At 34.2% G+C, this 15,461-nt stretch overlaps 1 protein-coding gene across 9 annotated transcripts in view; it reads right to left on the bottom strand.

Annotated features, from left to right (window-relative positions):
- LOC149418891 (aldehyde dehydrogenase, dimeric NADP-preferring-like) overlaps positions 1–15,461 on the bottom strand; it is a 136,874-nt gene that overhangs the window by 33,875 nt on the left and 87,538 nt on the right. For all 9 annotated transcript variants that reach the window (XM_089639053.1, XM_089639054.1, XM_089639058.1 and 6 more), the window contains 5 exons: positions 13,578–13,808; positions 12,042–12,239; positions 11,791–11,906; positions 8,680–8,815; positions 2,768–2,918 (listed from right to left, as the gene is read on the bottom strand). In XM_089639053.1, the coding sequence (XP_089495179.1) occupies positions 2,768–2,918; positions 8,680–8,815; positions 11,791–11,906; positions 12,042–12,239; positions 13,578–13,808 (832 nt within the window). The remainder of the gene's footprint in view (positions 1–2,767; positions 2,919–8,679; positions 8,816–11,790; positions 11,907–12,041; positions 12,240–13,577; positions 13,809–15,461) is intronic.

Raw genomic sequence — 15,461 nt, 5'->3', positions numbered from 1 at the left:
AACCAAGTGACAACCTATTTTGGCACCAGACAAGTTGGCGCATTTCTTAAATAAAATACGTCATCATTCAAATTTTGACTGTCATCTAGCGCTTATTGGAAAATTTCCCAGAATATCTCCACAATTGTATTTTCTGCGCAATCAAACTGTGTAAATATATAAATAATAAAGAGAATTATCAGTGAGGAATATCACATTCCACAGATAATCGTTATTTCAAGTTTGCTCATTGTACAAGATACAAAGTGGTTGTTTAGTGTGTTGAGTAAATTATACAACAATTATAAAAATGGCAAAATATTCGTGCTTTGTTATTATGCAAGTCAAAACTTTTACATGAGATCTGGGATTTTTACTTATGGCTAAGACAGCGAGGAATTTGCTCACCATGGTAAAGAGTATGTGTTTTTAGTAAGCAGTTTTCATTTCAGACGACTAAAATACTAGTACTGCAATGAGAGTTGCCTGCGGACTGTAGTAATATGTCATTAGAGCCGCCCCCTTCATGTTGGTTTGTTCCCCACACACGTAATATGATTTCTTTAATCAGTGCATTTATGACATTTTAATTTCATAACATTTGTACCCCCCTTATAATATATCTTTAATAAATTATGCATAAAAGGTATATTGGACTCACCCACTGCATTAAAAACAAAAATGATCAGTTCTCCTTGGCACAGACTATGGCCTAGCGTTGGGGACTCATAAAATATATATAAATTAACAAGATACAATAACAATAAAAGCATTACAAGCCAAAACAGAGACAAGTAAGTATCTACGTACATAATATAAAAATGAATACCTACGTAGATACGTGAATAAGCTACTGATTACACACAAATACCCTGTAATATTAATAATACCTCCAACTCCAGTAAAGTTGTGGCAATATCAACAACTCACGCCCCTAGGAGGCGCTAGTGTAGGATGTTGCCATCAGAATGTATGGGAAATATCAGAAAGATATTATTAATATTATAGGGTACTTCTTACACATCAACCTATACTATTGTTGTTATTGGTATAGCGAAATAAAAGGTTTACATATCAACTAATTAACAACCTTTAATAAATGCAAGGGGTAAAATTCGGTTTAGGGGAGTCACTCGAATAACCGAAATTTTACTTGATTTAGACTAATTTAGGGCTGGGGAATCCGAATCTGTAAGAATTAGGTGGGGGTCGGCACTATTAACTGAGTTGTAGGGTCTTGAAATTTTGTACGCGATACATAGAAACCATGTTTTATTTATCAACTATGACTTAAGAAAATCAAATTAATAACTAATTTCAGTAGTGTCAACCAAAAAAAGAAAAGTGTTGCCATATAATAATAATATTTTTTTACAAAATAGATTAGGTTTTTAGTTTGGGTTAGAGTAGGCAGAATAACATGGGAAAAGGGTATTAGAATTAAATCTCAAACCAGTCTATACAAACCTAGCGTAGCCCACAAAGTACTTGAAAACTGGGATATAACTCTAAAGGGGACGCGAGTGGGCGTTATTAAAGGGTCATTTTTTTGTTATAGAAAATCACAGTTAGTTTAGGTTACATATATATATTAAATTTAATATTTACAAGATTTTAAATAATAAACTACAAATCTGGCAAATGATATTTAATTTTCAGAATTTTCCATGCATTGATATTATTATTATATGGCAACACTTTTCTTTTTTTGGTTGGCACTACTGAAATTTCGAAAGAATTAAATAGTTATTAATTTGATTTTCTTAAGTCATAGTTGATAAATAAAACATGGTTTCTATGTATCGCGTACAAAATTTCAAGACCTTATAACTCAGTTAATAGTGCCGACCCCCACTTAATTCTTACAGATTCGGTTTCCCCAGCCCTAAATTAGTCTAAATCAAGTTCAATTTCGGTTATTCGAGTGACTCCCCTAAACCGAATTTATTGCAATGCAAGAAAAAGCACAGAATAACATTTTAAATTTTAGTCATTTTTCCTGCCAAAGTGCATTGTAAAATAATTAACAATTGTATTTTAAATTTAGCAGGTCTTAAATAAAAACATTTGAAATAAAAATTGAATTCAGATTTAAGTGTCATTTTCAAAATTGGAATAATTCAGACAAGTGATAAAGTACCTGCCTGTATTATAATATTTTAAAAGAAAATTATTTTTTAATGGGGTCATTTTTAAAACTGGAACTGATTTGTCACGAATTCGGAGTATCTGCGCTATTAATTTAATAAAATCATAGTTTTTACCTGTAAGAGGTTAAAGATTTTAAACAATTGTTAAAATATAAAGCATTTATCAAATAAAACACGAATTTGTGCAAAAATATTTTTTGGTGGTTAAAAAATGCTAACATTAAATTAAAATAAAATGAGCGTGATAATGAAATGCAATATTAGTATGAAACTTTAGAATATGGTTATGTGTTAATAAATGCATTTAATCAAAATGCTACATACACATTACATGCACAAAAATAATATTGTATGCATAAAAATGGGAGTCGATTCAATGGTCATCAAATGAAATACAGCTTGAAACAACCCAGCCTAAAAAATGTATATATTCAAGGGTAACCAAATAAAACAGAACAGTGATTCAACAGAAAATGATAAAATATCAGATTAGGATAGGTTCATTTGTTTGTTTTCACATTTCTTCAAGGTCCTGTATAGTTACTGTTCTGTTTAGCTATGGAACCACATTCAAGTATAGTGAGCTTGGCTTAGATGGCCTAGCGAAGAGTGGCGACGCGGCCGGCGGCGTTTCGTACCTTTGGCAATTGTGTGATGGCGAAGGTGAGGGCTGCGCCCAGCGCAAACATGGCCACGTGCGGCAGGTACTTGAAGGACAGGCCGGCGTGGTTCTTGGCAAAGTATACAAGCATCTTGTTCTTCTTCTCCGAGTAGGGCGGGTAGCGACAACTAGAACAAAAACACATGCACGTTTCTAAATTCAAATATAAAATTAAGATGAACGGTTGCGCTCCCTTTTTCATATAAAGCTTAACCCCTTAGGCCTCTGGCATATTCTGTCAGAATTACAATAAAATCCAAATAAATGGAATATTTCTGAAGGTATCTGAAACCTAAAAAATGTTTTGAAAAGTGATGAAATATGTTTTATTGGAAATAAACATAATTTTTGATATATTAAAATTTTTAATTCAAAAATAAAAAGTTTTAAACATTATTTTTTTTTAGCACTGAACTAAAATTACTGAAATGAAAAAAAAAAATCATAAGACAAATATTCTTATTATAAACATATTTTCATCTTACTTTTGTTGTTGCCTCATACAAAAATAATTAATAAAAAAATAAGTTCCATAATTTTTTCTGAAATTCTAAATTTGAAGAAAAAGCATGGTGTTTTCTTTTTCTAACATCGTTTAGATCATATTTCTCACCATGACAGTAAGGGAGACAAAATGATTTCTACAAGACCATAAATTAATTATTACCAAAAAAAGGAAAAAATTAGCTTGGGAGTTAATTTTGGATTTAAGGCCAAAATAACAACAAAATTTTATTTTTTTGTTTATTAATCTAAAGGTACAGAAAATATTAATATTTTATTTATTTATGTTTTAAATTATAAAATACAGGCCACTAAAGAATTCGATTCCAAGAAATAAAATAATTGCCAAAGTTGCCCCTAAAATAATGAAATAAAATAATTGCCGATGTTACCTATAAAACCATGAAATTAAATAATTGCCTAAGTTGCCTCTAAAAACATTAAATAAAATAATTGTCCAAGTTGCCTCTAAAATAATGAAATAAAATAATTGCCGATGTTACCTATAAAACCATGAAATTAAATAATTGCCTAAGTTGCCTCTAAAAAATCACAACAACAACACACGGTGAGCACATCAAATATTCGCTCTATACAAATTAATAGAAAACCAGTGAATTTATATACTCAAAAGCAGCGAAAAGTATATTAAAACGTGGCTTCAATTGCCCAAAAGTGTAACTGGTCTTACATCTTTAAAAAGAGTGATTTTAAAGTGTCAAAAGTGAAAACAAAATAATAATTAAAAGTGACTCAGTGCAAATATCTGGAAGATTATTATTGCTACCTGCCTTGTCAAACTTACTGTCTCGCAGTGTATTGTAACTACATAAGTACTCATAGACATATTACATAGGTACTCGGAGTAAACCAACTTTTCAGGGGAGTGAAACCATTGCAGTTAAATAATTAAATAAAAATAATAACCTTTTTTCTACTTGCAATCCAATTTTTACCATAATGGATGTCGAATCATTTATAACAAATGTAGAAAATGCTGTGGCTGCATTTAATACCTGTTTAACGGATCCAGCAAATAAGTTCACGAAAGACCAAATAACAAAACTAACCCCAATTACAAGTCATTTCTTAATAGCTATTGGTAGATTGGCGCAAACGGTGTCTAATAAAACTGCTAGTCTAGAGGGTGAATTACGGGCTTATAAGGAAATCGGAATAAATATCCCAGCCCCACAAAACAACCTCGACATTTGCGAGGTAATTTCTGAAATTAATGAGCGTAGCGAAAGAGCTAAAAACATCATTCTTTGTAATATACCCGAAAGCACTGAAACGACTGCGGCCAACAAATTAATAGATGACAAAAACAAGGTAACGGTTTTAATCTCTGCTCTCGATGATACCGCAAACCGTGATATGCTACGTGTTTACCGCATTAGAAAACCAAGTGTTGAAAAACCAAGGTCCCTTAAAATAGAATTCAATAACTCCACAACATCCAGAACATTACTAAGTAAACGTCATCTTTTAAAAAACAACACAAGGATATACCCCGATGCTACAATTTTTCAACAAAAACATCTAAAAAATCTAAGAGAAGAACTGGAAAAACGAAAGACAAATGGCGAAAATGATATTACTATAAAATATGTAAACGGAAACCCTAAAATAGTGCAAACACCGCCAAAAAACGATGCAAACTCAAGATATACTACCAGAACGCGCGGGGACTACGCACCAAATTAAATGAACTACGTTCTACAATATCGCTAAACCATTACGACGTATATGTGCTGACAGAAACTTGGCTCGACTCGGAAATAAAATCAACAGAACTCGGACTCAACAACTACAAAATTTTTCGCTGCGATAGAAACTCTAAATCCAGTTCCAAAACAAGGGGAGGCGGAGTACTAATTGCAATAAAGAAGAAATTGATGTCAAGAAAACTCAAAACAAAAAATAATACACTCGAACAACTATTTGTACAAATTGATACCACTGTAGAAAAGATAATAATTGCAACTTTATACACACCGCCACTATCTGATGCCGGAAACTATCGAAGCCACAGCGAAGACGTTGAAAATCTACTCTACAAATATCCTAACTCTAAAATTATTATTCTCGGGGATTACAACCTCCCTAACCTAAAATGGAAAACAAGTGATAGTGGTTTCATTGTTAATGAAAGTCAAAATGATCGTGCACGTGAGATTTTAGATATGACAAATTTTTTAAATCTTTTACAACATAACTTTATATACAACATAAATGATCGCTTACTAGATCTAGCAATATCAAATTATCCTAAATTGTTCATTGAGAAATGTAATGATCCTCTGTTACCTGTTGATAACCATCACCCCCCTCTTTATATTAAGTTAAATATATGTGGCGTCGAGCCGAAACCCGTTGAAAAAACTCTCAACTACAAAAAAGCAGATTTTGAATCTATAAATTCTCATCTTTCGCATGTTGACTGGTCTTTTTTGTCTGATGTTAATACTGACGATTCCTTAGAAAATCTATATTCAATATTCTCCACCACTATCAAATCATATGTACCACTATTTACTCCTAAAAAACATACATATCCAACTTACTTCTCATCAGAACTAATAGCCTCACTACAACAAAAAAAAATACTTCATAAAAAATTCAAAAAAACTCTGAAGAAAATCGACTATACAAATTTCAGTGAAAGTAGGAAAAAATGCAAAGATCTCTCTAAAATCTGTTATAAAACATATATAAATTCTATCGAGAACACAGCCTTAAACTCGAACAATCTCTGGAAATTTATTAAAAAAATAAACAACGACAGCACAGACTATCCTCCAGAAATGCACATGGACGACAAATACGCCAACAATACGCAAGACATTGTAAATCTTTTTTCTGACTTCTTTAAAAATGTTTATGATGATGAAACACTAGAAGAAAATATTCCTTCATACACATTCAAAAAAACCACACATTTAACAGACTGCTACATCACCGAAGAATCTTGCAAAAAAAAATTAAATTCCTTAGACATAAACAAGTCTGCAGGCCCGGACACCATCCCGCCAATTTTCCTAAAACAGTGCTCCTCCGTATTGTCTAAACCACTAACCATTTTATTTAACCACCTACTATCCTCTGGATATTTTCCCGTCTACTGGAAATCCAGCTATATTATTCCAATATTTAAAAAAGGTGACGAGACTGACATTTCAAACTATCGACCAATATGCATACAATCTGTATTACCCAAAATCTTTGAATCTTTAGTTTTGGAAGAAATATATCCTACACTAACAAAATTAATAAATGACAAACAACATGGCTTCATTAGAGGTAGATCAACTACAACAAATTTACTACTGTTTCAAAACTATATATTGGAGTCTTTTTCTAAAAATAAACAAGTTGACTGTATACATATATACTGATTTTTCGAAAGCCTTTGATAAAGTGTCTCACAAAGTACTGATCCAAAAACTTCATGCTATAGGAATCAGAGCAAATATGTTAAGCTGGTTAAGTAGCTACATATCTGGTAGAACTTTACTTGTTAAAATAAAATCTTTTTTATCTAAACCATTTTTGGCCACTAGTGGCGTACCGCAAGGTAGTCATCTTGGCCCAATTTTATTTATTGTTTTTATAAATGACATAGTCAACTGCTTTGAAAATGTCAATGTACTGCTATTCGCCGACGATATTAAATTATATAAAGAAATAACCTCATTAAACGACTGTAAAGTTCTTCAATCTAATATAGACATGCTAAATAAGTGGTGTTCACAAAACAATTTATATTTAAATGTAGAAAAATGCAAAATTTTGACCTTTTCCAGAAAAAAAACATCACAATTTTTTGGCTATTCAATAAATAAAACAAATTTAGAAAGAGTAAAGGAAATGCGAGATCTTGGCATAATAATGGATGAGAAACTAGACTTTACGGCCCACATTCAACAAACTGTGAATAAGGGTATGAAAACATTAGGTTTTATATTAAGAACAATTAAAAACTTTAAATCTTTACAAATCATAAAACTATTGTACATATCCCTTGTTAGAAGCCTGATAGAACATAACTCCATAGTTTGGTCACCCTTCTACAATGTACATATTCATAATGTTGAAAGAATTCAAAGAAAATTTCTACGCTTCGTCAATTTTAAACTTAACATCCCTTTAGAACACATAAATTACCAGTCATTATTGAATCATTTAAATATTCCGACATTAGAAAACAGAAGAAAAATAAACGACCTAACCTTTTTATTAAAATTATTGAACTCTAAATTCGATTGTTGTGAACTCCTGCATTTAATAAATCTACACATACCTACACGAACAACTAGGCAAATATCAACATTTTACATACATACATCTCATTCCAACTATAGTTTTCACTCTCCAATACAACGTTTACACAGTCTTGGTAACAAATACTTAAATAATATAAATGTATTTGACAATAATTTGAACTTGGCCAACTTTAAACGGAGTATGTGCGAACTATTTTTACATACTTTGTAAACTATTGTTATCAACTAATTTTATACCTTCTTATTAACATTATCGTTGATTTGGAGGATTTTGGCAAATTTTATATTTTTTGTCGCACTTATTTGCACTCTATCATACCTAATTTTTTAAACTCTTATATTTTATGTAACCTATATTTTGCTAAATCTGAAATTTTTATATGTAATCTATATGTATTTTTTTTTATATAAAATGTATAACTAAAAAAATAAAGATGTACATTATTATATGTAAAAGCCCTATGGGCGTTTAAATGAAATGAAATGAAATAAATTAATTAAATGAAATAAATTAATTAAATTAATTAAAAACATTAAATAAAATAATTGCCTCTAAAACCTTGAAATAAAATAATTTCCCAAGTTGCCTCTAGAACCATGAAATAAAATAATTGCCTAAGTTGCCCTAGATATTTGCTCTACTATTATTACATAATATACAACATTTAAAATGAAAATAAATTGTATTTCTATATTTAGCGAAAGTTTTTTATATTATTTCTTTACATTCAGTGTGATCCAAACAGTTTGTCACGGTTATCTCAAAAGCTTTCGTAACGGGGTATGCAATTCAATGACTCAAATATTGATCCTTCTAAATGAAACTTTTATTTATTGAGGTTAGTGAATGGATAAGTCAACAACAAGTAATAGTGAGGGATAGATTAAAAAATAAATGAGAATTATCAAGATCAGTAGGTCGTCAATAATAGGCATAACTGGAGATAATAGATCAAGGCTTATTTAGGTCACTTTATTACAGATTGAAATTTAAACTAGATTTACTCCTATAGAATCTTGAATTTAAAAAATAGGTCCTTTTCCCGTAAAGCTCACCAAATATATTATTGGAAGATGTATTGAATGTATATGTACGTACGATGCCAGTTGTTCCAGGATGTGGTTGAAGTTCCTGGCGAGACAGCTCTTCTTGTGGCAGAAGGTGTCAAATGTGGCCTTGCCGTGGTACGATCCCATGCCACTAGCCCCAACTCCTCCGAATGGCAGAGTCATCACTGGAACACAAACAAAATACATAACTTAAATTACTCTGTATTAGAAAGTTAGGATAGAATAATTAAAAAGTTAAACCTACGCACGGACCACTCTATTTGGATGGTTCAACCATTGTTTGTCTACCGTTGTGTGTCGACCATTGGGCATTGCGTACAGACCATGCGATGGTTGGTCCTCTGGGGAACACACGCAGCATGCTTCCTACTTTATAAAAAAAAAATTTGCAATTGCTCTATTGGCATCGTTATTGGCAACTGATTTCACAAAATTTCACCCAGATCGGCGCCATAGAGCCTGAAAAAGTTGCTTTTAAAGTTCGAACCTAAGTCTCAAATGCGCCCATAAAAAAGATGATTTTTCTAGAAATGCAACATTATTTAGATTTTAAGACAGATTGCGGTTTAAACCATAATTCTGATCGCGATTCCAAAATTTCAGCCCGTTTGGTACCATAGAGCTAGAAAAATGGTTTTTAAAGTCCGAACCCAAGTCAATTAGCGCCCATAAAAAAGATGATTTTTCTAGAAATTCACTGTGACTTGAGACTGTGATTCTCATCACGATTCCAAAATTTCACCCAGATCGGAGCCATAGAGCCAGAAAAAAAAGGTTTTTAAAGTTCTAACCCAAGTTTCAAATTAGCGCCCATAAAAAAGATGATATTTCCAGAAATGCAACTTTATGCAGATTTTAGAACTGATTTCGGTTTGGATCATGATTCTGATCGCGATTCCAAAATTTTAGCCCGTTTGGTACCATAGAGCCAGAAAAAATTGTTTTTAAAGTCTGAACTGACGTGTTGACGGCCGGCATAGTCCAGTGGTAACGCATTGGACTGCCATTCCGAAGGTCGCGGGTTCGAACCTGGCGTGCGCAAATAAATTTTATTTGATTAATTTGTGTTATTTTCACAATTAATTAATTAAAATAATATATAGTATATTTGCGGCACGTTCCAGAGTGGAAGATACTACCAGTATCGCCCTGGTGTAAGACCACCATTCAGAATTGAAACGTTGCTCCAAATGGCTTTAGCCGTGTTTAGTGACTAGATCTAAATAGCCAGGTACTTCCCCACCTTCCTCTTTCCCTTCCCCACTTACCTTCAGCCTCACAACATCCCCCAATTGGGGATGCCATAGTCTCACTGGCTCCAGACGGGAGCAGTTGGGACTCTTGTGAGGTATTCACTATAAAAAAAAAAAAAAAAAGAACTCAAGTCTTGCAATAGTGCCCATTAATGTTATGATTTTTCTTCAAATGCAACATTCAAAAAAGTGATTTCGCTTGAGGCTATGATTCTCATCACAATTCCAAAATTTCACCCAGATCTGCGCCATAGATTAACATAAAAACATGACAATTAACATGAAAAGAAAAAGGTGGACAAAACTATGCCTTAATTTTAAAGAAAAAAAATTGCTTTTATGTTTTGATTCATTGCACTATTTTCAATACACTTGAACTGCTCCAAAAGGAATACAAGAGTTTGGTTCCTGGCATCTATATCACAGTACATCTTCATTTTAGTATCCCATAAGCAAGTTAAAAAAGTGAAGCCTGTCATTTTATTTACTTTTATTGGTTAAATGAACGCTGACAAACAACTACGCACAAAGGCCCCCTAGGCAGAGTGAGTAAAATTGATTCAAGCGCTCAACCACGCTACAGATTATCATGTTTGGTTGATGGTTGGATGCTCTGGCGGTACAATCGTTCAGCTTGATAGCCATGCTCCCCTATCGCATACAAAGCATCCCCACACGGACAACTTCATGTTCAACTTAACCAGATTGATACAACTGCTTTTTAATTTGGGAGGCGGGTACTGGGAACCATTTATTGGATAACCAACACCTATGCCATAGGTCACCCCAAGTGGTTCTCGCTACGTTTGCCTACGTTGGTGACCGGGTACATGAGGTGAGGTTTGTCTAGGGTCTTGGCGGCGGAGGAGTTTGACCATCTGCTGCGTGGCGGGCAGAATGGTTGGGGGAGACCTTTTGACCTCTCCCTCTGGACTTTCTCGACCCACCGCCTTAGACCGCAGTGAGACACATTGACCTCCAGATATACATTTTTCTTCTCAGAACTTCCTCTCTTTCCTTACCCTAAAAAGACCCTCCACACAGCTTCCCAAAGATGACATAGGTAATGAGGAATTTTTTCCTCAGGGCCTCCTGTGTAGAAGTAATGTTAAAAAAAACAAATTGTGTAGTCTATAGCGCTCATAACAGTAAATAAAATTAAAATGTAACAATCTTTTTGAATTAAAACATAAACCTTAAGGCGATGCACTATGTAATAATGCAAAATCATGTGTTTTTGGTTTGAAAATTTGGTCGCCTAGAAATGTTTCAGATGCTTTAATTAAATACTGCGAGTAGAATACATCTTGGGCTTTGAAATAATCGAGTATTTTTTAGATAAGTCTTTTTATAAACCCAGAAAAAAATAATATATAAGGCCTATGAAAACTGCTTTAAAGATCAAAATCTCCTACTTACGAACCCATTTTCGGCTGTGATTTTATTGTATAATGTGGCAAATTAAGTTATTTATAAAATGATCGGAAAAAAATTAAATATTTATCCCTGAATATCCACAAAATAAAATAAAAGGCACTTTTTGGCCATGTTTTTTACTTGCGTAAATCAAAACAGGCGGATGGTGTTAAGCGTGAATTTAAACCTTATCGCCATCTACGTACGGGCTGTTATTGATAGCGGCTCGATTTAAAATATTACACGACGTAGTGCATCGCCTTAAAAAGGTTGGGAACAAAGCTCAGATACCTGGGAAGACACATTGTGGAAACAGAAGACACAGTCGCCAAATATCCAATGATAGCCCTGGTGAACTGTCAAAGTAATGAGGTGAAATGGGAGATAGCTCCATGGGCCCATGACCTGAGTACTCATGGAAACTATGTTAAACTGTCCCTGCTTTATACAAAAAAAGTGCTAATCCGAACCTGCCATGTGCATCATAGTGTCATTGATGCACAGTGCCCCGGAGCTGGTGTTGCTGATCATGAGGTCCACATCCTTCTTCAGAAGAGAGAATATGTAGAATACCAGCGGCTTGTCCCTGTAAAAAACAAAGCACAATAAGATTACGTATTCAAAAGTCACCATACTGAACACCAAAGTCAAGTCCTCATCTCATTTGAATAAACAATACATTTAATTAAAAAAAACTAACTGAATAATGCATATTTTTTACCTGCTATTGATGAATTTAATGGCCTCGTACGCATTCTCTACTGTGACTATGGGCAGAACGGGCCCGAAAATCTCCTGGGACATGATGGCGTCTGTTGGCTGCACGTCCGCCAGGATGGTCGGCTGGATGTACTTCTCTTTTGCATCCGAGTTGCCGCCATAAGCCACTTTGCTCTTGTCGATCAGAGAAATGATGCGACTGGAATTAAATAAGACAACATATAAATCACACAAGTGCATAAATTTCACCACTTTATTTATGAAAAAACATTAACAGATGAAAAATCTTGATCAACTATAAAATTCTCTACTACAGTTTGCTCTCCAGAAAGATCTTAGTCAATCAAACAACAGCAAAATGAGGGGAAAATTATAATCAGAAAATGGTGTTTGGAGGTCAAAATACAACCATGAGCATCGAGCCATGGCAACTGTTGAAAGCGCGGTCAATAAGAAGATTTATAAACTGCAAGGGCTCCGGGAGGCAGGAAATATAGTAAGTATGGAAGATAACTGATCACCAATGAGGTTACGCGTAATAAGTCTGATGGACGAAGGAGTTTTGGGAGAACTAAACTTAGGTGGTGGAACATTTTGGAAACACAACATCTTTGGCAACAGGAACTGGTAAAAAGTGGCAGATACTCAATCACCATTTGGAATCGAAATATTGCTTTTAATGGCTTTAAATATGTTTAATGACCTATCTTCGTCCCCTCCCAACTCCCTTTAGCCTCTAAATATACCATCCAGGAGCTAGTGGGATGCCATAGTTCCACTGGCTCTGGACAACTGATCAGGATATCTAGCACGGTCGATATATAAAGGTTTTATCGATAATGTCGGTAACTTGTCATTGTTCACGAGATCGCCAACAAACAAATGACTAAGGGCCAGTTTTTTCCGGTTGCCAGTTTTGTGAAACAATTGGTCCATAGTGAAATAATAACAGAACTTGAAGAGACTTGAAAATTAACTTTGAAATTTGATGAATTGTTCAAATTCTGTGAAGCAACTGGCCCTTTGTTCTTAATTTATTTGTTGTTTTCCACAGGAGTGGACTAAAGAAGGACTACAGGAGTAGACTAAAGAGGGACAACAGGAGTGGACTAAAGAGGGACTACAGGAGTGGACTAAAGAGGGACAACAGGAATGGACTAAAGAGGGACAACAGGAGTGGACTAAAGAGGGACTACAGGAGTGGACTAAAGAAGGACAACAGGAATGGACTAAAGAGGGACAACAGGAGTGGACTAAAGAGGGACTACAGGAGTGGACTAAAGAGTGACTACAGGAGTGGACTAAAGAAGGACAACAGGAATGGACTAAAGAGGGACAACAGGAGTGGACTAAAGAGGGACTACAGGAGTGGACTAAAGAGGGTCTACAGGAGTGGATTAAAGAGGGACAACAGGAGTGGACTGAAGAGGGACAACAGGAGAGGACTAAATAGGGACAATAGGAGTGGACTAAAGGGGACAAAAGGAGTGGACTTTCAAGAGTTATAGAATAATTAACATTCATTCAAAATCCTCACTTGAAATGAGTTCCGTTGATGATCCTGCAGAAATCGGGTGAATTCTGTGGGTTCTCGGTGTACCAGGAGTTGAGCACGTCAGTGGCCCGCTTGAGGAACTCTTCCTGCACCTCCTTGGTACAGAGCACGTAGTCGGGGGCAATGCAAGTCTGTCCAGCATTGATCAGCTTGCCCCACAGCACCCGCTTCACGGTCACGTCCATGTCTGCTGAACTGTCGATGTATACGGGGCTACAAAAGAGACATTATATTGTATTATTATAAATATTCATAATTGAGCGCATTGACCGTTTTGCATTTCATCTGCCTGCAAATTTGTTTTACGTTCTGTTTCTATTTCAAGATGGAAGTCATGTTTATTTGGACTCTTTTATTTGCATTCTTTCAATATTCAATTTGCAATACTTTTACAGAAACAGCACATGTATTCAACTGCACGGAATATAGTTACAAGAAGGCTACAATAACACACCTCAATAATAATTATTGTTGGCGCAACACTATTTTTCTGCATGGGCTCCATGTAACTTAAATAGCAAATTTTACTTCATGATTACTGTTTCAATAAATTATTATGTATATCAAATTTTTGCAAAAGCCCCTATGGCCGTAGAATATAAATAAATTATGGTAACTAACTGCCTGAAGAAAGTTTGAAAAAAGAATTGTTATTGCGGAAGTGACATATTTTGGATAAATTATATTTGTAATTCTTTTTTTGAAATGAAAAAAAATCATTACATTCCGCGAATTATATTTTTTGGTGACTGCAAGACAAGATCAGCCAGTGGCCTTGTTTTAAATAAATGTTTTGAAATTTATCTTCTAAAGCGCCAAAAGTACCTATCAATATGATAAATCATTACATTGGGCGAATTATATTTTTTGGTGACTGCAAGACAAGATCAGCCAGTGGCCTTGTTTTAAATAAATGTTTTGAAATTTAACTTCTAAAGCACCAAAAGTACCTATCGATATGAAAAATTTGCATCTGTTGGGCGTCGCCATATCCGATTGGTAATCTGACCATTTATATATTCTGTTTGTGGGATTTTTACCCTCGGCACACTACAGAGGTATTAATTAGGTGACGGGAGCTTGACGTCCTAAAGGTTCAACTAAAATATTTACACACATCTTAATATTTAATAAAAGCTAAGCAAAAAAAATACATTTAAGCAAATAAATTATTAAAAGGTCAACAACAGAATTCTAAGAAATTGAAAATAATGAAAATCTTGTTTACAAATACATATTATACCTCAAGGCATTGTTAATAATTTGTGAAGACTGCGCAGTCAATAAATAGCTTATTGATATGCAACAAGTCTAAAAATAGCAGTCATAAAAGGTAAATTTGTTTACTGAAAAATATACCTCTAGACAAAAAGGTAATAATGCGATGAAACTAAAAGCAACCGCTGTCACAGCTAAAAATGTCATATTTTCCTTAAGTTTTCCTTCCTATAAGTCCTTCTTCGGAGGATGGCTATCAACAAGGCAATTTCTTTCCCTCTGCAGACTGTATCCCATTACCGAACTGCACTTGAATTAGTCAAATGAGTTTCCCAGCCATGAGGTGTCTTTCACTACTATATATCTTCCATTAATCTTCCCCTGCTATCAAATGGGTAATCTTGTATTCGATTGGAGATTTCTCATATTACATTGATTATCATATCTTTCTAAAAATGCAAAAGAAAACATAAAGATGGTCGCATTTCCATTCTAATTTCGCATTCTTGCTTACATTTGATCATCGGAATAATCGATGATTAGCAGGTTTTACTCATATATAGAACGAGCATTCTGCATGCTGCAATCCTGCACAAAAAAGTCCCACAAAGTCCTGCCCGGCCAAACCGTTACCATTCTTTAACAGAC

This window comes from Hesperophylax consimilis, chromosome 13, assembly GCF_061612785.1.
Source record: "Hesperophylax consimilis isolate HC1 chromosome 13, BYU_Hcon_1.0, whole genome shotgun sequence".
In the NCBI taxonomy this organism is placed as follows: Eukaryota; Metazoa; Arthropoda; class Insecta; order Trichoptera; family Limnephilidae; genus Hesperophylax; species Hesperophylax consimilis.
Note: the sequence above shows the minus strand (reverse complement) of the source record. Positions and strands in the feature narration are given on the sequence as shown.